We start from the raw sequence: 21,789 nt of genomic DNA on the forward strand, positions 1-21,789 counted from the left end.
GTTCCCAGAGGTTCTCTGGAGGCCAGATCCTCTCCACGCCTCCACCTCAGCCTTTGTGGTCCCTTACATATTCCAAAGAAACCTGCCTTAAACCTGGTAACATCCTTAGAGCCCTACTGCCTTGTGCATATATAAGTTAGAGCAGTCACACAGCTCTTCAAACTCAGTGGAAAAGCAAAAAAAAAAACAACCCCAAAAAAACTGTGAGCCTGCACCCAGCCCTTTGAGACACACTTTTGTTCTTGTTTCCCCGCACACGGATGAGACCGTTCCTTCCAGCTTAGCCAGCTACCCACTGATATCCCTTAAATTTATGGGAAAACATGTGAGCATTTTTCTCCATCTCCATTTCTAGAGCATCCTCTCCTCTCTAAGGTGCACTTATTCTTGGAGCATTTAATGGTCAATCTACTGAGCTTTTGTAATGACTTAAGTGTTTTTAACAGGGTGAAAATGGGCCGGCTGGCCAGAAGGGAGAAAAGGGAGATCCTGGTCTTTCTGTGAGTACTTTAGTCCAAGATGACATCCTATTACACAGGCCTGAATAGAGAAAATAGGACAAACTGCCCCTAAGAGGTGTAGAGAAGGAGGGAAATGGTGAGAAACAAATTAATGCAGAGAATATCCAGGAAATGAGAGTGTTGGCCATTACCCAGAGACATCAGATAGGCACGAGCTGGAGCAAAAGCAATGCTGGGCAGTCCAATGCCAAGTCCAAGCAATGACCCGGAGTTTGGGGCACAAAATTTGTCACCCCTACAAGGTGGAGCGCACGTGAAGTTGCAGTAGGGTGCAACATTAAAGATGCTCAGCTGAGACAGTGGTAGTTGGTTAGCCCAAGGACAAGGGATAGACTCAAAACCCATGGGACCAGATGTCTCACTCTGTGGGGATTACTGTTAGCTAGAAAAGAGACAGAAGAGAAGAAAACGAGGTGCAGTTACATCTCAGCTAAACCTCGTGCTACAGCCCATCTCTGTCGGTCAAGCCTGCAGTGTGATTTCAGCAGATCTGTGATGCAGATGGGCTGACGAAGCTTCTCAGAGGACATCTGAGGGACCTTGACTCCAGGGACAGTGCCAAAAAGGTTCTGGTACTCACTGGAAAGCCAGCCTGGGCTTGAGGTGTCCCACGGTCCTCATGGCTGGAGATGTCTGTTCCTCTGGGCAAGAAAGAAACCATCGGTAGGGGAATCATTTTCCTGATAAGCCACAAAATGTGAACCAAGGTCTCTATGACACCAACATCTTGGCCAAACCGAAGTGGAGGTGGCCAGAGACCACATCTGGTGGGGCAAGGGGAGTCTGGCTGGGACATAAAGCAGAGGGAGATGGAGCTTGGGTAGAAAATCTCCTCTAACCTCTGCTTTTCCCCCTGGGGCACAGGAGGAAGAGGTGAAGGAGGTGGTCAGGAGCGAGATGAGAGGCAGATGCGGTAAGTCGGCTGGTGAGCCGCGCTCGGGGCCATGGCTCTGACATCTGCCGGTGGCTAAATTGGAGCAATTTGAGCACCAGCACATGCTCGCCCGGCAGAGCAAATATCACCCCATTAGCAGCCAGCGGAGACGTGTCACCTCGCCAAGCTCGGAGACGAGCATGGGTTTCTGGGCCCTGGGGTCTCTGTCGTGGCCCTGACCTCCTGCTCAAACTCTTAATATTTTTTTCTTTCAAACCTTCTGTCTTCCCATTTTTTCCCCAGTGGTTTTATCAGTAAAGGTTTCCTCACTGGTCACCTCCATTTCCCCGCTGATCGGTGAAAGACACTGGGTCACCAGGGGAAGTTTGGAGCCATGTTTTGCCAAATAACAACCTTTTAATTCCCGTCTACTTCGTGGTGCTTCTTGACACACAGACCTCTCTTCTGCAGCAGTGAATAGCTGCCAAGCAGGGTCATGGCAATAACAAAAAAAAAAAAATGTGGAAAAAAAACACATTTGGAGTTGGTTTTACCCTGTAATCCCCACATCAAAAGGGTTTTAGGGTTTTGTGGTCTTGCTTTCCTTGCTCAGCTTCCTGAACACCACTCATGTCCCTCTCCCTGGAGCCTTCCTGTGGCCAAAGAAGGTTTGGGTTTGCCCCCTTGCAGTTGCCAAGATGATTAAGCCAAATTAGTGCTTGTTTCCGTCTAGAGATGTTAGGAGGTGTTTGAACGCTTTTCAGGGGTAAAAAATGGAAAATAATCCATGAAAGCATGTGCTACCTGTAAAAATAATTATTTTATTGGAAGAAAAAACTGCATTTCCATAGGGAAGGAATAAATAGAGAATAAACTTTGCCCTGTCTTGTGTTTACAGACTGTGGAGGTGAGCTGGGAAGGACGTTCGCGGAAAGGGGTAAGGCTACTAATACAGAAATGTATGTGAATATATAATATATAAATAATATATATATTTCTAATATAGAAATATCTAATATTTCTAATACAGAAATATATGTGAATGTGCACTGGAGTAAAAAGGGTGTTCTCCCTACCTCAAACAGTCTGAAACTATGAGTGAAAAGATGTTGTTAAGAAAGAGTGTTTTTTTCTGAGATTCAGTATGGAAAATGACCCTGGATCACTGAATGCTTTTAGACCCTGGCTCCTAGGGGGACTTTTTTTGAGGGAAAGATGAAAAAACAAGGTTAAGAGGGACACCAAGAAGTCTCCTGCTTCCACTCTGCACTGCAAGACAGAATCAAAGCTATTCTTGACAAATATTTCCAACACCCAGATGTAAAAGCTGTAGCAATAGGAACTCCTCTCCATACCCATGAAACAGATCCTGTTATTCCACCATCCCAAACCCTTAACACAATAAGCTTTGGTGCCTGCATTTTGGGTGTCTATGTGCCATTTAAGCTCCCCCTTTAGGGACCTAATGGTTATGGTCCATGGAATATGGAGGGCAAATCTGCTGGTACTGATGTAGACCCATTTGGTCAAGGATTCAACCTCTCTTTTTTTTTTAGCCTTCGTAGCACATTGTTTTATAGTATATAAAAGCAGAGCATTTCACAAAGCTGAGACTTTCTAAAGAGAGAAATAGGTCAAGAAGCAAATAGCTGGGATACTTGGCAGCATCCTTGCTCTGGACATGAGGAGCCAGTACAATCACAGACACACAGTGTAGCTGGGAACTCCCTTGGCATGGGACATTCCTAATTACACCAGACACAATATAGCTTTTTCTGGGCTCTGTTTCCCCTCCTGCTCTGTATTTAGAAAACAAATGTGTCAGCGTAGAGAGCATCTCTCCCTGGTGTCTCCATGGCCCCGTACGTGGGATCCTGCTCTTGCACTGGCCTCCACTTGCTCCTGCAATGCTCATAAATCACAACAAATGAATCCTGCACAGTGAATATTCTCGGACACAGAAGAATTTCTGCTCCTATAAAAGACAGCCCTTGCTGACGTGTTTTGCATTCATGACTCAGGTTCTACCCAAGGGATTTGCCTGTTATCCAGCTGCTCAGTCCTTCAGCCAGGAGCACTTGGTCCTCTCTCCATCACTCCTGTTCAGAGCGTCATTTAGACGTAGCTCTACATTCACAAAGGAAAGCAAAGCTGCATCAAAACCACAGTGGACATGCCACAGAATATTAACCTGGGATGGATTCGATCTGCTGGTCCAAATCTCTTCAAAACACGTTTCTGGGTTTGCACAGCCAGGTTCAACCAGATCTGCCATCCTGTAACCTCAAACACTGTACATACATACAGCCAAAACTCCTAAAATATCATACATAAAGCCAAAACTCATAAAATATCTGCCTCACTAATGTGCCTGCTAGCCCAGTCCTAGTCAAAATCCCACCTGTCCCACATTTATCCTTTTTTTTTTTCCTTAGCTGGTCTTATCTGAGAAGACTGCAATGCCCAACATTTTAGTGGATCCACCCCATAGAGATGCTACAGGTCCCACAGAATTTAATTATACAGGGGGCTTTGATCACATCCCAAGCATCACTGAAAACATGTCCATGCAGTGCCCGTGGTGATCCAAAGGGGTCCTGCCACACACTGGGAGCTGCTTCCTTTAAAACCAGCTTTTAGTCTGCATACATTTAGTATATCCCCCTGCCTTTGTTGACAAGACAATAGACAGCATGATCTGCCCCTACGCACTTGCCTTTCTCAAAAGTATGTGTGATTTGGGAATGATTTCCTACCTTGGCCACATGCCCATGCTCTGGAGGTTATGGCCAACAGAACATGGCATTGTGTTGAATTACAACTATTTTTCCAAGCACGGGGGGCTTAGCTGTAAAAACCATCATGCCAGATTTCATCCTCACTGACCCAGCAATTAAATCCACAGGCCTGGAGGCAGCTGAAATCAGCAGGCAGCTCCCAGGGTATTCTGAGGGACAGGAACACCCTGGAAGGGATGGTGAAAACCAGGAAGAAATACTCAACAAAACCCAGAGCATGACCACGTTGGCAACATTGTCGGAGCCCTTCATGGACCCTTCCCTTATTGCAGGTAAGTGCAGCTGCCTGGATGCATGCTGTCGGTCTTTTCTACCACAGAAATAATGCTTTCACCTCTCTTAGAGCACACCATGAACCCTGTGCTAAATCTCTATCATGGACAGTGGGCAGAAAGGAGGCAGGAAAGGGATTTCCAGCAAGGACTCCTACACAAAATCCCACGTGCTGGACAGGGTTGATCTGTGGTTCAAAGCCAAGATGATCCAATGCTCCTACAAAGGGCAGCAGATGAGGAAAAAGGGGCCCAGTGATGATTGCCACTTTTGAAAGGACATTCCTAAATTCTGGAAGGAGGCAGCCAAGGTTTTCGGGCTGATTTTGTCCCACTCACGTCCTTGCAACTTCTAGTAAAGCTTCCTACCAGCCAGAAATTACATCTCTGAGACCAAACGCTTCAGCTATTATGGACTATTTCTGCCCAGGGCCTCGTGAACCATTTAATGGGTAAAACTTCTGATTACAGCTAATGGGAAAACAACCAGCTCGATTTGTCTCTCTTTGTGTTGCCCAAGAGAGAGGGGGAGACAGAACAGCCAAGGTCCTGCTTTGCAGATGCACATACATGACCGGCCCATACATGAACACCAGTAGGTCTATGACATCTCCTCATCTACCTGTGCACCATGCTAGTGTGATTGGCCACATTTTTAGGAATTATCAGTCTCCCCAATAGGATCTGAAGCAGTGCTGGGCAGCTGAGATGCAGCTACTATTTGGGGAGGATGAACAAGCCGATGGGGTTGTTCCCCAGGAGGCTCCAGGACCACACTGGGATTCACTGGGACGGTGTCCTGGTGGAAAAGCTCAGGAGATGAGTCTGATGGACATGGGGAAATCCATTAGTGCTTGGCTGAGAATGGCCAGCTCTCCAGGAAGAGGATAGGACGGGGCAGTTTTAGCTGCATTTTCCAATCATCCAACCTTTCTTCTGACCGTGAACCATGGAGTGAGTCCCTGGGGGACTTCTTGGTCCAGCCAGCTCACCAGCTGGCCAGCCAACACATCAGTGGGCCAATCAGCTCTGCTACTTTGGAAAATGTTAAAAAATAAATAAAATAAAAATCACATTGCACTTTTTTAACATGCAAAACCCCCGATGTTATATAATTTCAAACCTCAAAACAAGTGGTAGCCTGTAGAGGCCAGTGACTGCAGTGTAGATATGTTCACCTCTATTACACTATGGCACTTTCCCTGAACTTTGGGATGCATTTTAAGTCAAACCCATTGACGATGACCCCAACTTTTCACCCATATAATCTGCTCAGGACCAAACAAACCCTCCCGAATCCAGCTAAGCCTGAAGCCAGCCTCCAACCATCACCGCCTTCCTCCTGCCCATCCCTCAAACTCTCACCTAGCCTCTGCATGGCACTGCGAAGACGTCATCCATCTGGGTTTAAACTCACTTTATACCAAGGCAGCATTCGGGATCTGGGCGGTTTCAGATCGATGGAGCGTACCACGCGTTATCGAATCACAGCTGCCGCCGTCGCCAGCCGACAATCCCATTAAAGCCTGGGTCTGAGGCAGGAGGGCTCATAAATCGCTCGGCTAAGTGATGAGTGCGGATAGGCGCTCGAAATGTTAACAGGATTCTGCAGTCGGAGGGTTATTACCGCCAGATTACAATCGCTCCTGGCTTTTCAAAGCTCCCAGATTTACAAAACTCCGGCCTGACATTTATCTCCCGCAAACAACCTCAAATACTTCCATTTTCTCTGACTAACACCCAACCTTTTTGACTGAGTTGTTTAACACCATTAAGAATTTTATTGCCGCCGGTTCCTCCCCCCCGCCTCGCCAATCGCTCCGTGACATTTATTAAGAGAACTTGTTAAGTGTTGGAAAGCCATGCAAGGCTCCGATGATCAATATTTAAATGATGGCTAATTTGTTTGCGTGCCCTCATTACGTGTAATTTCCATTTGCTTCCCCAGCAGCTTCCAGTGTGCAGCAGATAACGGGGCCCTCTCTGCACAAGCGCCGAGAAGCCCACAGTCAATTACCAGGTGAAATACAATGAATTAAGTGACATTTAGGAAAGTCAGCTCCCTAAATGCTTTCTGGCCTTGAGATCAAGGGGATGTGGGGCTGAAAGTGTTACACGTTCCAGCACACAGCGGCTCCAATCTCAGATTTGAGCTCGCCTTAAGGCAGCTGCATTTGTCCCCACCCCAAAAAAACACAGTGAGATTCCCCTGTGCAATGTCCCCTAATACAACCATCACTACAAAGACCCCCACCCCAAGAAATTGGGGTTCATTGCCCCCATGCAAAGCTCAGAGACCTCCTTGATGGGCAGCCAGTGCTGCGGAGCAACAGGAAGCTTTGTGCCCATCCCACTATTGGAAACCCACTGCCAAATGCCCACTGCTGGTCCTTGCTGCCCCCTTTCCTCCTCCAGCCCCATTTTTTGGGGTGAGAACGCAACCAAAGAGCATGGGCAGCTCTTGCACCAGCCCCATACATTTGCCCAAGGTGGAACCAGGGTGGCTTTTGCCCACCTGGGTCCCACACCTGAGTGGTGTTGGGGTCTCCCTGCAGCCCCTTGCCTGCAGCCGATGGACGAGGGTTCCTGCCGGCACTACTCCCTGCGCTGGTATTTCCACCCCATGACGAATTCCTGCCGACCTTTCATCTTCGGGGGGTGCCGAGGGAATGGAAACCGCTTCGAAAGCAAGTGGGAGTGTGAGCGGCGCTGCAAAACCTCAACAGGTGAGGCTGCCCCTGGCTCTCCTATCCTCCTCTTCCTCAGGAGGAAGCAGGAAAACCCGTCTGTGATCCATCCACCTCCTTCGCCTGGTGGTGCCCCACCAGGACCAGGCAGGAGGGCTCCAAGCCCAGCAGGACAAGGGCTGCTCTGTTTTATTTGATAAACTGGGATGGTAAAGGGGTAGTGATGGTTTGGAGCAGCAGGGGGAGGAAGGGGAAGAGGCCAGCTGCAAAGGGGACAAGAAGGACTGTCTGTTCCCTCCATCCATGGAGAAAAGGGAGGTTTCCAAGGCAGAGCTGCTGCTTTGGATGGAAGTAAAGACCCTGAGGAGGCAGCTTTGCCCACCAGCCTCTCCAGGATGGGCTGCTCAGCTGCTTTGATTTTTAATGTACCCTGCTCCCACCGGCAGCCCTATAACCAGTCATTCTTTCCCATCTGTCCCTCCAAGTCTCACCGATTTTTCTAGATGCCTCTAATTTCAAGGTCTTCCCCTCCTGCTCACAGCACATTTCCCACCCTGGTCCCCTCCAGCCTCTCCTAAAACCATCTCCTCCCTTGGGCCACAGCCACTGATGGGCTGCAGGGTGGACCTGGGGTGATGAGGAGGGTCCAGACCAGCACCAGTGCTGGGTCCCGATAGTTTGCATGCCTCGAGCTCATCACCCCATGCCTTCTGCAGGAACACAATCCTCAGACAGCTCCATCCAAGTGCCTCTCTGGCCTCTCCAGCCACCAAGGACTTGGGGCTGAGTTTGAAGCTGGTGGAGCTGCCTTGGTCTAGCCCAGCTCGTGAGCAGTCCCGAACATCCCTGTGTGTGTTTCATGTCTCACCAAGGGTTCAATGGGCAAAACTCACTCCTGGAAGACCAGTTGGGCTACTGTTATATGATGTAGGCTTTGGAGGGTTGGTTTTCCTGGTTCTTCCTACTCTCCAGGCACATGGCAGCGTGCCACAGGGGAAATGGGCTCCTGCTGGCCCTGGCAGTAATGTAAACACCACTACTGCTGAGCAGGGCATGAGCTGAAACACTTTCCTAGAAAGACATCCCTCCCTCAGCCTTTTCTCTGCGTGGAAGAAATCCCTCTGGGCAGCAGGAGAAATGCATTAGCTCTCCACAATAAATTAAAAAAAAATACTGGTGAGGTTTACCTGCTCTGTCTTCAAAGGCATTTTATGAAGACAAGGAAATTAAAGGTAGGGATATACAAGTTCAGGTCCTTTTTGGAGTTTTTAGGTGGTCCATATTTGGTTGGTTGATTTTTAGACTGGCATCTGCTATACTTAAAAACAAGACCATTGCACAGGGTGTTATCATCCAGTTGAAACCTCCTGATAAGCAAGGGGTTTTGCACAGCCTGAGCTTCCTATTTTGCGAGGGAGAGGGCAGTGTAAATATTTGTTGCTCTAAGTCCAGTTTAGGACAGGCAATGCCACCCAGAGAGCTGAAATGTTCCTTGGGGAGTACGGATATGGATTGACCAGCCAGGATGGGGAGATTGGCTGCCCCAGTGCAGCCAGAAGCCCTCTTTTCCCCTCACACGAGGGTTGACATCACTCCTCGGGGAGCCCATCCTCATTTCTTGACCATGAGGACAGCCAAGGTAGACCAGTTGGCCCATTTCACCCAGTCACCACCCACATTTGGTGGCCTGCCCCTTGCTATTTCCTACACGAGGGGCAGCCACTCTCTAGGCTCTAAATCCAGTCCCAGCAGCACTGGGTTAGAAGTAAACCTCTTTCTGGACAATGTGGTGGGCCCAGGCCATGAGTGTTAGGCCACAGGGTGGGCTTCCCAAAGCAGCTTCAGTTATCTCCAGAGCCACACCTGCACTCCCTCTGTGGGGACAAGCAGCTGCTGTGGAGTGGGATTCATCCAAAATTAGCCCAGGTCCCTGTGTCCTCCACGTGCCCACTTCTTGCTGGCCCTAAAGAGTGTCCAGAGCTGGCCCCTATCGGGATAGTTGCTTTATGGGTACCTGACATGTCATGATATGACCAAGCAGAGACAATCCCATGGCGTTAGGGCCTCCTGAGCCAGTCCAGACGTGGGAGGCCCAAGAAGAAGCCCAAATTACAGCCAACCTCCAACATCCCCTTTGTTTCCTCTTTCCTTTCAAAAACCAGACCGAGGGAGGTGATCGGCTGCAATCCACACCTAAATCAAAGGGAAACAGAGCTGTGAGAAGTGCCTCCAGAACATCTTGGAGACTGGACAAGCAAGACAACCCATTTAGCATGAAGAAGCAACAGAGGTTGGGGAAAAAAAAAAAAAATCAAAAACTAATTATGAACAGAAAACAAAGCGATATGAGGAGAGCAAAGCACCTGATTGCTCCGGAAAGCTTTGTCTGGAGGCTCATGACTGCACCGCTCTACTCAGAAAACTGCTGTGCAAAACCAGACAACGCCCACCCCCGAGTCTATTTTTGTAAAATAAAAGTGTGTTAATGCTGCTGTGTATCATCCGAGCTGATAATTCACGCGGAACCAGTAACCCTTTAAGAAAGGTTGATGGGAAGCTGGGGGTTTCCACTGCCCCGTGTCGTGGGCAGGCTGAGCCCCATCCTGGTGGCAGAAAATATTTCAGCTTAGCCCTGACATCCTCAGGGCCTTTAGTGAGTCCCAAGTTGTATGACAAGAAAAATAATAATTTAAAAAAATGGATTTTAAACCAGGCCTGGCTTCTACCTGCAAAATGCCAGCCCCAAGACTTCAAGGTGTGTGGAGGTCCATTAGGTGGGAGGGTAAAGCTCGGGGGTTGGTGGCCACATGGATCCAGCTGAGATCAAAAACATCTCCAAGTGCACTCATGGGACAGCACACCAGCCCCTGGGAGGGTTGCAGTAGCTCAAACAACACAAATTTTCCTCCCAAGTCCTCAAATATTCAGAATTTGCCAGAAAAACAGCAGAAGTGAAAGGTTCTGCCTTCCTCACAGGCGAGAAAATTGCTGCCGTGTTGCAACCAGGCAGGAAATGTGGGGTCTGAATGCGATGCTTATTGCATCGTGTCTGCAGGGGTTGTGCTGGGAATTGCCTTTTTTCCCCCAAACGGCCTTGGTGGGAACGTTGTGGTTAGATGAGGGTTTGTGGTGGAGAAGGGCTGGAGGCGATGGCTAGGAAATTATCAGTGGGTTTTATTAAAAGTTTGGATACACGTTTTGGTAAGACTGAGATCAGGTTTTCCTGGCTGAGCAGGTATGGTTCATTGCTAACCTGTACAGGCAGTATGGTGTACAGGCAGAAGTACAGGCAGGAGCCGGATTCATTCCCTCTAAATGAAAAAATAAATAAATTAATTAAATTTAAAAAAGGGGGGGGGGATATTGGTAAATGTTGGAAATGATACAGGTGCCATTTTCAGCCTCTCTTCTCAAAAGGATGTTTTGCATCAAAATGTACTTTGGCAAGCAAAAACACGCAGGTGTGCATCACAGCAAAAAAAAAAAAATACTCCCTGAGAAAAGAAAAAGTACTCCTGGCTGAGCAAAACACTGGCTGCAGGCTCACCCCACCCAAAAAAAATAATGATAATAATTTTAAAAAGGCCTTTCTGTGCTTCGAGGTAAGTCCATGGCATCGAGAAACAAGAATTTCTCATCGAGAATGAGCCCTAACAGAGTGCATGACCCCAGGTTCATCCATGACCCTGGTATAAAAATCTCTATTAAGGAAGGACTTCGCCAGGGGGATCAAGTTGTTGGGCTCTCACACTTTTTAGAGCTCTAAAAGAGCTGGGGGAAAGAGATTCAGCCATAGGAAGGGCTGAGGATACATTCCCAGAAAGTTTCGCCCACATCGACCCAAGCTGGGACATCTCTGGTTGCAACCTCCCCGTGCCCCAAATGAGGCTTCCTGATGCAAATCAGTCTGTGGCTGGACTGGTGCAAAAATATCCATATGGGCACATGGGGACCCAAAGTAAACACAGTTAAAATAAACGTTTTAACAGGTTCTAATTCCTGCCTCTTTCTACTGAGCCCATATGTGGCTGCACCATCTCTGGTAATATGGGATGTGTCCTCATCCTAGCCTCCTTTGGGTCCCTGCCTCCTTTGGGTCCCTGCCTCCTTTGGGTCCCCAAATCCTCTCAAGACATCTCCTCTGCCCCCTGCCCTATCTCTGCCCTCCCAATGTGGGGTTTCCACCAGGAGCTTCTCTCCAGTTCAGGGTGCCCTCTGAGGGACTACCGCCACCAGACAGCTCACTAGTATCTCCAGGTGGCACTTATTTCCCAAAAACAAGAGCAGGAAGCCTTCCTCCATCCCATGGCTGCTCCCTCAGAGACCCCAGCCCCACATTTCCTCATCCACCTCCAGCTCTCAATTTTACCAGGGCTTTAGAGATGAGGATGGTGCATTTCTGCGGGCCAGTGAGGCACCTGGCAGGCATGTTAAGTTGACATAAAGTCTGAAGAGACAACAAGCTATAGGAATTGCCTGAAGATAATTTTTATGGCTGTGAATCAGCAGCATGGTGAGGTTTGGAGGCAGCTAGAGGTGAGCAAATGGACCTGGAAGCATGGACCATGGGCCTGGGACCCACCTGAGAACATGAGGAATTTTTCTTCTGGCCTCATTATTCCCAGGACACTGAAGGAATGGGCCAGCACACTCAATTTTCCTTTTAAGCCCACTGCCATCACTTTAAATAGAGCTTCACCTCCCCACGTGTGGAATTCCTTGGCAGCTTTGGGCTCCAAGCTTGGCCCAAAGGAGTGTCCCAAAGCCAAATTTGGGGAGCAGATTTGGCCACTTGGTTTCGTGGTTAAGCCATAGCTGAAGGAGAGGGGCAGAGCCTCTGTGGTGTGATTTGGCTCAGGACCTTTCACCATAAACCATGCCCACAAGGGAAGCCCAAGCAGCAGCTCACGGGAGAGCTGGGGGACTTAATTCAGGGTTGCAAAGCACTTGGAAGACTTCTCCAGTGGGAAGCAGCACTGCAGGCGAGCGTATAGGATCAAGCTGTTCAGTCCTCTGCTGGGTGTATAAAACGCAGCTTGAATTTCCCATCAGAGCTCTGGGAGCTTGGGCATAATGGGAAATTGATAACTCGATTTTTTTTTAATACGTCTAACCTTAAATGTTCGTTATTGATTTGCCATCTGAACTGCTTTGGCAGGGCCAAAATATTACCGGAACGCATCCTCGGTGTTTCCTTGGAAATGTCACGTCACTCTAATTGAGTTTCTTGAAATGATTTGATTGCAGGGTAGGGGAGACTTTTAGGGCCGAGAGGTTTGCTGGGAGCCGGCTGCTTTCCAGGTGCAGGGAGCTGGGGCTGCTCCAAGCGGGGCGAAGCCAGAAGATTCCTGAACATCACAGGTTGGAGAAAAGCCATAAAAAAAAAAAAAAAAAAAGCGAGGAGCGTGGCTACAAGCCCCAGGCATAGGAAGAGAGGCACAGGCTGGGGCTCTAACGCACGTAAAACCAGCTTCAAAAATCCTTAGTTTTGCAAAGAGGAGGGGGACTTCAGGGCGTGGGTGACCCCAAAGCCCCATTCACATGGATGCTATGGAGCTGAGCATGTGGGACTATATATATGGCTGTGTACCTATAGCTGAAGCACGCTCAGCCCCTTAAATTTGGGATTTCAGCGCTGCCTTGCACATCTGGCCAGCGGAGCCTTGCGAGGAGGTGAGGGAAGGAGAAACTTGCCCAAGCGCGGCATCCGATGTCAGCGGGTAGTTCCTAGGCAACCCTGACAAAAGAAAATGGATGGCGAGAGATGAAGAGGCTGGGCCGGAGTAATTGAGTAATTCGATAACGATCCGGCCCCTGAAATGGCTGCGAGCCCCGAGCATCATCCAGCCTCCTCTGGCTGCGCCGGCAGATTGGAGCGGACAGGCTGACGGGGAGGGAGCTGACAGAAGTCCTCGTCTTCACTCCTGCCAGAGTCAAAAGCAACAGAAAAGTTCATCGCCGTGTCACCCATCTGAATTGCATCCGGCTAGGTAAATTAATTACCTGGTATTTTTAGAGCAGGAGTAATTTAGGTGCTGGAGATGCTGCGGAGGCAAACGGACGTGAAGCTGATGCAGGGCTGGACCCGAGCTCTGGCAGGACACGTCTTGCAAAAGCACCCAGATTGGCTCATTTTGGGAGCAAGAGCAATTACTGCATTGTTATTTTGGTCTACATAACCACTGCCGGTAAAAGTGAGGATGCTGCTGGTGAGCACCATCCCCTGCCCATGACAAGGGTGGGATTGCAGCCTGATGGCTGTGGCATCCTGGAGAAGGAGGGGAAATGGTAAAGAAGCCCCCAAATCCTTTGGTGCTGGGCAGGCAGCTCTGCCTGCTGAGATGGGGCGAGCAGGAGCAAAGACTGGGATGGATTCACCCCACAGCATCATTGCTGGGTGGGTTAGGAGCAAAACCAAGCAGAAAATCTCCCCATCCAGGATCCTGAAAGAGCTGTGTCAGTCTGTCCTGCCCTGTTTCACCCCAAAACAACCCAGGAAATCCCTTCGGATCCGTAAGGTTTGGGTCACACATCTCCTGCCTGGGGCATCCCCTACCCAGCTCCCTGAGCCCCATCAGCAGGTCCCCATGTCCCCAAGATGTGTCCCACCCTGCCCCTAAAGCCACCCCAAGCACCTCCACGTGGCTCATGAAGCGAAGGAGCCACCCCTTGGCCATGATCCTTGCAGCAAATAAATGCTGAAGGAGCAATATAACCCAGCCGTGGAGAAGTAACCATCATATTTCTTGCATTTTTCTTGATTTTGGGTGTTTCCTCCCAATGGGAGGTGTGGTGGCCACGTAGCTGCAGGCACACACCCTGCACATGGTGCAAGTGCCTCCTTGGAGAAGGGGTAGGAGGTGTGATAGGGACAGCAAACAAAAACATTGCTGCAAACACATGGGGAAGACAATTTGGAGGATTTAAGAGAATTTTTTCTTCTCCAGTGCTATATTTTTTTCCCTCCTTTAGAGGGAAAGCATCAAGAACCAAGCTTTATTTCATGCCCAAAGAGCTGACAGAGGTGAAGTCTGGCAGTTTTTAAGAAGGTGGCTTGGTCAGTGACAGTTTGACCCCTGCAAAATGAACAACCTTCTCATTCCCTATCCCCTCCTGTCTCTCTACCAAGGTCCCAGCCCAAAGCCATGAGGCTTTCCAAGCCACCAGCACCTTCTCTCCAGCCCCTTTGCAGATAAATGCAAGGACTTGCTGCTGCTGAGCTGCCAGCAGGAGTGAAACCACCCCGAAAATTGTGTCATGGGGCAGAGAAACCCACATAAAAAATGAGTTTTGGGGGAGAGGAAGAGCTGTTTGCTACAGGGTTATGGAGAGATGGAGAATGGGCAGTCCTGAATTTCCAGCCTGCACAGCCCTGAAAATGCACATCGTGTATTAAAAGTTATTAAAGATGGGTCAAAACAACCCAGAAAATCCCTTTTTGCCCATCTACGGACATACTGTGCCTCCATGTCCAACTCCTCTCTGCAGCCGTGGTGATGGAGATATTAAAAAGGACCACACGTGGCATTGCCTTCGCCTCCCTGAGCCTGCCAAAAGTTTCGTGTTGGTATTTGGGGCGTGCTTTTCGCTTTCAAGGCTTCTGGTCTGCCACGACCACGAGATGCTGGGTCTTATTTTTCCCAGTAGTGGAACGGTTGTGGCGATGAAATTTTAATAAGATCTTCTTCAGCTGCCCACATTTAGGCTTAAATGATGATTCAGAGAAGGAAATTGAGCTCGGCAACTGCAAGAGAGGCTGCGGAGAGGTGGGAAGGTGTCCTGCTCCTGGAGAGACAGACGCACAAGGGGTACCAGTGAGGATGCTCGTGACAAAGCCTGCATTTTTTACAAGTTTGGTAATTTGGGGAGAAACTTTGGGGAGTTTGGGTCATACTCCCCTCTGCCTCAAATGAGCTCCCGAGAGTGTCCTTTCTCCAGGGTCAAGGGTTATTTTTATGCCGTGATATTTTTAATTTTTACAGCAAAATCTATGCTTTGAGCTCTGCAAAAAAGCAAAGAGCAAAGCAGGGATCAGCAAGCTGTGGTAGCCAGCCGGGGACAGCTAAAACAGGGTTTAAAGCAGACCGATAGAGATGTACCAGACAGTTTGACTTCTTTCATCTTTTTTGTTTTTCTTTAGTGCTGTTTTCTCTTTCCTATTTTCCCCTAATAAAATCACCGTGAAGACTCCATGTCTGGCATGCAGATTTGCCTCCTGCAGGACACTGTCCTGCACCGACCCTACCGAAGAGCGAAGCATTTTATGGGTAAATAGCTACAGAAATACACCCCATCATCTGCTGATGGCACAGGAGATGGAGATAGGTTTCCTTTCCTGGCTCCAGTGGTGACCTGCAGGATGATGGGAAATGCATTTGCCCTCATGCTCCAGCTTCGTACTTGGAAAAGAAAGAAAAAGAAAAAGAAAAAGAAAAAGAAAAAGAAAAAGAAAAAGAAAAAGAAAAAGAAAAAGAAAAAGAAAAAGAAAAAGAAAAAGAAAAAGAAAAAGAAAAAGAAAAAGAAAAAGAAAAAGAAAAAGAAAAAGAAAAAGAAAAAGAAAAAGAAAAAGAAAAAGAAAGAAGGGAAGGGAAGGGAAGGGAAGGGAAGGGAAGGGAAGGGAAGGGAAGGGAAGGGAAGGGAAGGGAAGGGAAGGGAAGGGAAGGGAAGGGAAGGGAAGGGAAGGGAAGGGAAGGGAAGGGAAGGGAAGGGAAGGGAAGGGAAGGGAAGGGAAGGGAAGGGAAGGGAAGGGAAGGGAAGGGAAGGGAAGGGAAGGGAAGGGAAGGGAAGGGAAGGGAAGGGAAGGGAAGGGAAGGGAAGGGAAGGGAAGGGAAGGGAAGGGAAGGGAAGGGAAGGGAAGGGAAGGGAAGGGAAGGGAAGTCCTTCCCTGCTTTTTGGTCTGGTCTTGCGTCCTGTTTCCCCGAGACCTTTGGGATCCGCCACCACCATATCTCCCCAAACAAGGACAGATTCAATTCCAAGTGTGTGAAGGTGAACCCACGCTTGCAAAGCTGCCAAAAACTGACAAACACCCCCCCAGGGCCCCACAGGGGGCCAGCCCTTTCCCAGTGTCCCCAAGCCATCCCACTGCAGCCACCAACCAAGAAGAGCTGACGATCCCATTCCCAAAAATTTGGAGCAAGCACAAGGGCACAGCCTGAAGTAATTGCAGTGGGTGCAAACTACAAGCTGGCATGTTCTCCCTCCATCGCACACGCTCTCCTTTCAGCCCCAGAAAACCCTCAGTGAGAGGGGACGACCACTCCACCACAAGGGACAGACCAGTTGAAGTGGAGTAACATCACTGCTGTGAAGACAGCTCCACAGACCTTGCCCTGTCCCAAAATGCAGTCTTCATATAGTTCAGTTCACTACCAAAATGCCCTGAGAAGACCCCATCACCTCCGGGAGAAAGTAGGCTTTAAGGTGGCTTAATTGATCTGGTTTAATATCACTCCTTTCCCCATCCTGTATTCCCTTCCCTGGGTGCCTGAATGATGGGTTCCCAGCTTTTGGCAATAGCAGAGTTTCAGTTTTGTCCTGAAGACCTGAAATTGCTGGAGGTGATCAGGGCCATGAGGTCCTCATGTCATTGGGTTGCTCCAGGATTTGGTTTCTGGGGTGCCTGTTTTGCCCTGCCTTCAGTCCCAGGGGATGCCAGACCCAAACCCCATGCCAGGAGCAATGCTGCCCTAATGATCCCCAAACAGGTGACAACTGAGCCCAAAATGCCACCCAAGACATTTCCAGGGGATCCCCCGGCCCTTTTAAAGCTCTCCTCCACCTCAAAGAGACCTGGGATGGTGACATCTCCCTCTGAGAGGAAGAGGGGCACCCATTTTTGAGTGCCCCCACCCCTTTCATAAAGCACCCATTGGCCAGGTCGGCACCCAGAGCCCCCATCCCAGATGCATCTACAAGCTCAACCCCTTTCTTTCACCCCCAGCCCCATAAAATCAGGGGAAAAATGTGGGGAGGTTGTCCCTAACCCACTCTGAAGCATGTAGGGCTGCCAGTGGTCTGAGGCCAACAGGGTCTAAGGGTCTCCTGAGCTTTTTGAGGAACCACAGCTGATATCTGAAGCCCCCAGGGAGTGAGAAGATGCAGAACACATCTCTCCAAAGAGGCACGAGGGGACAGAAACACTGGTGAAGCTCTCACCATTCACCCCAAGCACCCATAGGAGTTGAGTTGGAGCCTCAAGGTGGCATTGCATTCATTTTAAATGGTTTTAGGTAACTTCTTGCAAGCTTCAGGGCCATGGTACCACCTGGTCCACCAATGCTCATTAAGACACCAGCTGCTGCTGCTGACTCAAGCCCTTCTCGCCCCACCAAGGATGAGGAAAGGCAGGACACGACCCGAGCAAGCCGAAGGTTGCTGAGAATCAGCACTCGCCTATCTGCAACGAGAGCAAAGGGAAATCATTTTTAATGGAGCTCCACCGCCAGGGACCCTTCGGAAATAGCTCCATCCATCACTGCTTCCTCGCCACGCAAGGTGAGCTGAAGGGTTTTGGCAGCTCTGGGGACCTGGCAGCCCTTCAAGGAAGCTCATCCTGCTGCAATAAATGAGCCTGCAAGAGTTTGCTGGAGCTAGAGGAGCGAGGACTGCAAGCCGTGGCTTCCCTCGCTCTTGCTGGGAAGGAGCAGGGTGGTGGTTCCCTCCGGCGATGTTTCCCATCCAGGTTTTTGCGTGGAGATCTGCAGGCAGGTTTGGTGACCAAAGGCTCCATGGATTTGCCTTCCAGGTCTCATTGAAAAAGGGGAAACGGAGATGTCAGTCCAGGAGATGGAAGCTTCAAGAGAAAATGAAAAAAAAAGTGAATTGCTGGGGAGATGAGACCGGTGTATCTCAGCCAACAGCTGGAGGTGGTCAAGAGGAAAATGTTCTACCAGGGATTGAAGCCAACGGGGAGCTCCCACCCTCACCAGTTGCTCTGTCTCATGTGATGGGCAGCAACCTCAAGGGCTGGGTGAGAAGCTGGGAGATGCTTATCCAAGAAGATCACGGCTCCGTTTCTCCAAAAAGCACCCGTGACCACTGCTGTGGTCCAGGAGTGAGAACGTCTCCCCATCGTCACTCCGAGCCCACCCAGAGGCACTTCTGGCTGCCACAACTTTTGTGGGGGATCTTAGAGGGTTTTCCTCAGGTTTGGTGGGATTTGTACCTTCCCTGATCCACCAGGAGCCCCCATCCCAGCCTTGGGAGGATCCTGCGCCAGGAACCTGACTTTTTGGGGTGCTCCAGCCCAGGACCATGTGGAGAAACCCCATTTCCAGCAGGGAGATCTCCATCCCCATCCTCTTTGCAGCACAAACCCATTTCTGCTCGCAAACCAGCACCGTGAGGCATTGCAGGAGACCTCACTGACCTCACCAGGACTGGAGCAATACTGGGACCATGGGCTGTTGTTGTTTTTTTTCTTGGCTGCTGCCTTGGGGCAATCGGAGTTAATTCTGCTGGACCTCAGTTGGTCTGGGGAGCTTGAAGGGCTGTGGATGGGGCTTTAGGGCACTACACTGGGGCAAAACCCTGCCGAGGTGGTACACCAGCCCCACGCGTCAAAGAGAAGCCCAAATTATTGGGATAATGCTGCTCATCAACACTGAAAACCCAGACAGGTTTCCTTAGGGGCCACAAAAACCTTCTGCATTTAAAATACCCTTGCAGGGAGTGCTCAGCTACCTGGAGGAGCGGGGGAAACGTGTCTGCGTGATCCTGCAAAGTCCCAGCACTGACGACAGCCCCGTTTTCGGGTGACTCTCAGCGGGTCGTCGGGTTCAGAGGTCTTTTTTGCCCCCCTTTTTCCTCTTTCTGAATGGGGAGAGGCACCGCCGGCCCCGTGACGTTGCCAGCTCCCTCTGATTTCATTTTAATGAAATCATGCCCAAACGAAGGCTCCACGTCTGGAGTTACGACTCAAACCCCGTGATCACTCATTTTTATATATACACAAGGGAGGGGAAAAGCGTTTCCATAGAGAGAAAAAATATCACAGCCCTCTTAATAACAATAAAAGAAAAGCGAGGGTGCAGAAGTTCAGGGGAAGGCGCCTGATGCCTCTCTCCTCGGAGTGAGACAGCCGAGCGAGCAGCAGCCCCTTCCCATCCCGAGCACCGAGGACTGCCAGGTGAGTGCCTGGATTTCATTTATTCACCAGCAGCCGGCTTCATTTGCACAAACTTTAAATATTTCAGTGCTTTCCTTGGGAGATCAGGTTCCACGTTTCTCTGCAAGGAAGAAAAGAAAAGAGAGGAGGGTAGGGAAAAGCAGTTCAAAATACTATAAGAGGCTCCCCGCCACCACCACCAGTGAAATGTCTTTTGGGTTATTATAACAATTTTTGGAGGTAGATCAGGCAGGGGAAGGGTTTGGAAATCTAGAAGCGGGGACGCAAATCGCTGCTGATGTTAAAGGGGCGAGGGGAGAGGAGGGCACAGCCCCGTCCACGTCGGGTCAGCCTGGATTTCGGAGCCCTGGGAATCAGCATCATCAGGAGGCATTCGTTAGGGAAGCAAAAGCGGCATCAGACAGAAAGTTTGTAAAGTCTTACAGGTCTCATCCGCTCTATTATTTTATTCCAGACTTACTTTTTGATGGGAAAAAAAAAAAAAAAATCAGCTTAATGCTCCTCTGCTGCCGAGGAGCAAATAGCTTTGTCCCCAGTTTGCCAGAGCTGCCCTGCTGGAGTGATTTACTTTTCTCTCCGAAGCCAAGAGGCAGAGCTGTCCTGCCGGGGCTGCCGGCTCCATCTCACCGTAATGCCTGGAAATCTCTCACGGGCGTCCCAGCAATTTCCACCCTCCGGCAGCAGCAGATTTAACTCCGAATTCCTCAACCCAGCCACAGGCAGATTTTCTTCTTTTCCTGCTTTTTTGGGGAGTTTAGGGGGATCCTCTGCCAGCTTTCTCTGGAAGCAATCCAAAAAACTTTCTGGCAGGGGAGCAAAACCCCTGTGAAAATTTATAGATATATATATTAAAAATTAGCTCTTGCTGCCTGGGCGCTGAATTTCCTTGCTACTTTGCCTCGCTTTTTGTCCTGCTTTTCCTCTGGCTCAGCCGAGGTTCCCAAAGAGTTTTGCTGAGCAGCAAATGCCCGTGGAGCCAAACCGTGGGTACTGAAACCCGTTTCAGTATCAGTGGGAGGCAAGGCAGCGGGGAGAGGCTGCTCGGAGAGGGCAGTGGCTTCGCGAGCCAGCTCAGCTCAGCTCTCAGAGCCGTCGCCGTTATTCGGATGGCAGCCTGGGGACACGCACGGTCCCCCAAAGAGCAGGGGCTGCAGGCAGGGGTGAGGAAGGATGGAGATTTCTAAATTCATGCCTTGATCCCCCTCATCCCGCTAGCAGGGACCACAAGGAGTTCGCTGGGGTGGCTGCATCATATGGGGCTGAAGCAAATCTGCAAAGAGGGACGTTTTGGGGTGGAAGATGCTTGTCCTATTAAGCTTTTGCAAGCCAACTCTAAGCCCCGGGATTTAAATTTCATATTTGGGGCTGAAGGAATGAGTGTTTCAGGCTCCAGGTCTCCGTCACAGGGACGTTGTGTGCCCGGGATTGGTTTTGTTCCCCCATCCTACAGCGGCATTTTTGCCAGCACTGACTGGGTCGTTTTACATCCTTCTCCTGTCTGGACAAAGGGCAGAGTTAAGGGGACAAATCTGCCCCAAACTCCCCCAGAGAGGGGCAATGAGAGCAGAGTTAAGGGTACAAACCAGCCCTGATCTCCAAAGGGACAGCACATTAGAGGCTGAAACTCGGTGACAGGGGAGCAGGTCCAAGGTGACAGCTCCTGGGGATAAGGGGGTGATCGGATTTTGGGGGACACCCACCCTAGAAGGACCCAAGCGAGGTCCCCGTACCCAAGGGGACTTGTCCAACCTGGACAGGGCTTGTCGTGTGGTGAGCTTGCCACAAGATGGGGCCAGAAGATTGGGAATGGCATCCCACCTCCAGTCCTCGGTGGGGACACCTGTCTGTCCTCTATAAAAGCAAAGACCCCTCAGAAAATCCCTTCTGGACTTTTAGGGGGCCCTTTCGAGCAGATGGATGGGTGTATGGGGAGGTGGGTTGCTTCCCAGAGAGGCAGGACTTGGAAACAGGGAGGGTTTGCACAGCATGGGAGTTATCCTAAGATTATCAGCCTCCTCAGGACACCAAAATGACCGTATTTTGAGCAGAGAGGAGCTGAAAGGAAAACTCAGCTTTACACCAGCTGCTGGCACACTTGGTGGAGGCATTAGCAAGGTGGAGAGGGCTTCACGGGGACCGCAACGGGATTGCCCCAGGCAAGGAGGTGCCCACAAGAGAAACAAGTCCTCCTACAACAGGCAGTTGACAAAGAAAAAAAAGGCAAATCCTCCCCTCCACAGAGCGTTCAGCCTTGCAAAGCACATGGGACATCAAACCTCACACCCAGTACCCAAAAAAAAACAAGGGTTTGGGGGTTGCACCGTGGAGGAGGAGGCCCTGAAGCAGCTCGTTCCCCGTTGCCCTAAGCATTAGCTGGGATTTTGGGTGGGATCCAGGAGGATGGGACGTGGGAGGACGGGGGGATGATGGTGCTGGGACCCCCCCCGGGGAAGTTTATGTCCATCTCTGCCCTCCCCTCGGTCTCTCCAACTGGGCAGGCCACCGCC

The 21,789-nt window shown here is 50.0% G+C and overlaps 1 protein-coding gene across 1 annotated transcript in view; it reads left to right on the plus strand.

Annotated features, from left to right (window-relative positions):
- The window catches only part of LOC311222229 (uncharacterized protein), a gene marked incomplete at both ends in the record, with an annotated part of 99,734 nt that extends 80,822 nt beyond the window's left edge, over positions 1-18,912 (plus strand). Inside the window, 8 exons of the mRNA XM_084306405.1 lie at positions 447-500; positions 1,386-1,434; positions 2,294-2,332; positions 4,301-4,465; positions 6,414-6,485; positions 7,021-7,191; positions 18,015-18,124; positions 18,823-18,912. Coding sequence (XP_084162531.1) covers positions 447-500; positions 1,386-1,434; positions 2,294-2,332; positions 4,301-4,465; positions 6,414-6,485; positions 7,021-7,191; positions 18,015-18,124; positions 18,823-18,912 — 750 coding nt within the window. The remainder of the gene's footprint in view (positions 1-446; positions 501-1,385; positions 1,435-2,293; positions 2,333-4,300; positions 4,466-6,413; positions 6,486-7,020; positions 7,192-18,014; positions 18,125-18,822) is intronic.
- Positions 18,913-21,789: the final 2,877 nt, after the last annotated feature.

Source organism: Netta rufina (genome assembly GCF_964035555.1).
Source record: "Netta rufina genome assembly, chromosome: 1".
In the NCBI taxonomy this organism is placed as follows: domain Eukaryota; kingdom Metazoa; phylum Chordata; class Aves; order Anseriformes; family Anatidae; genus Netta; species Netta rufina.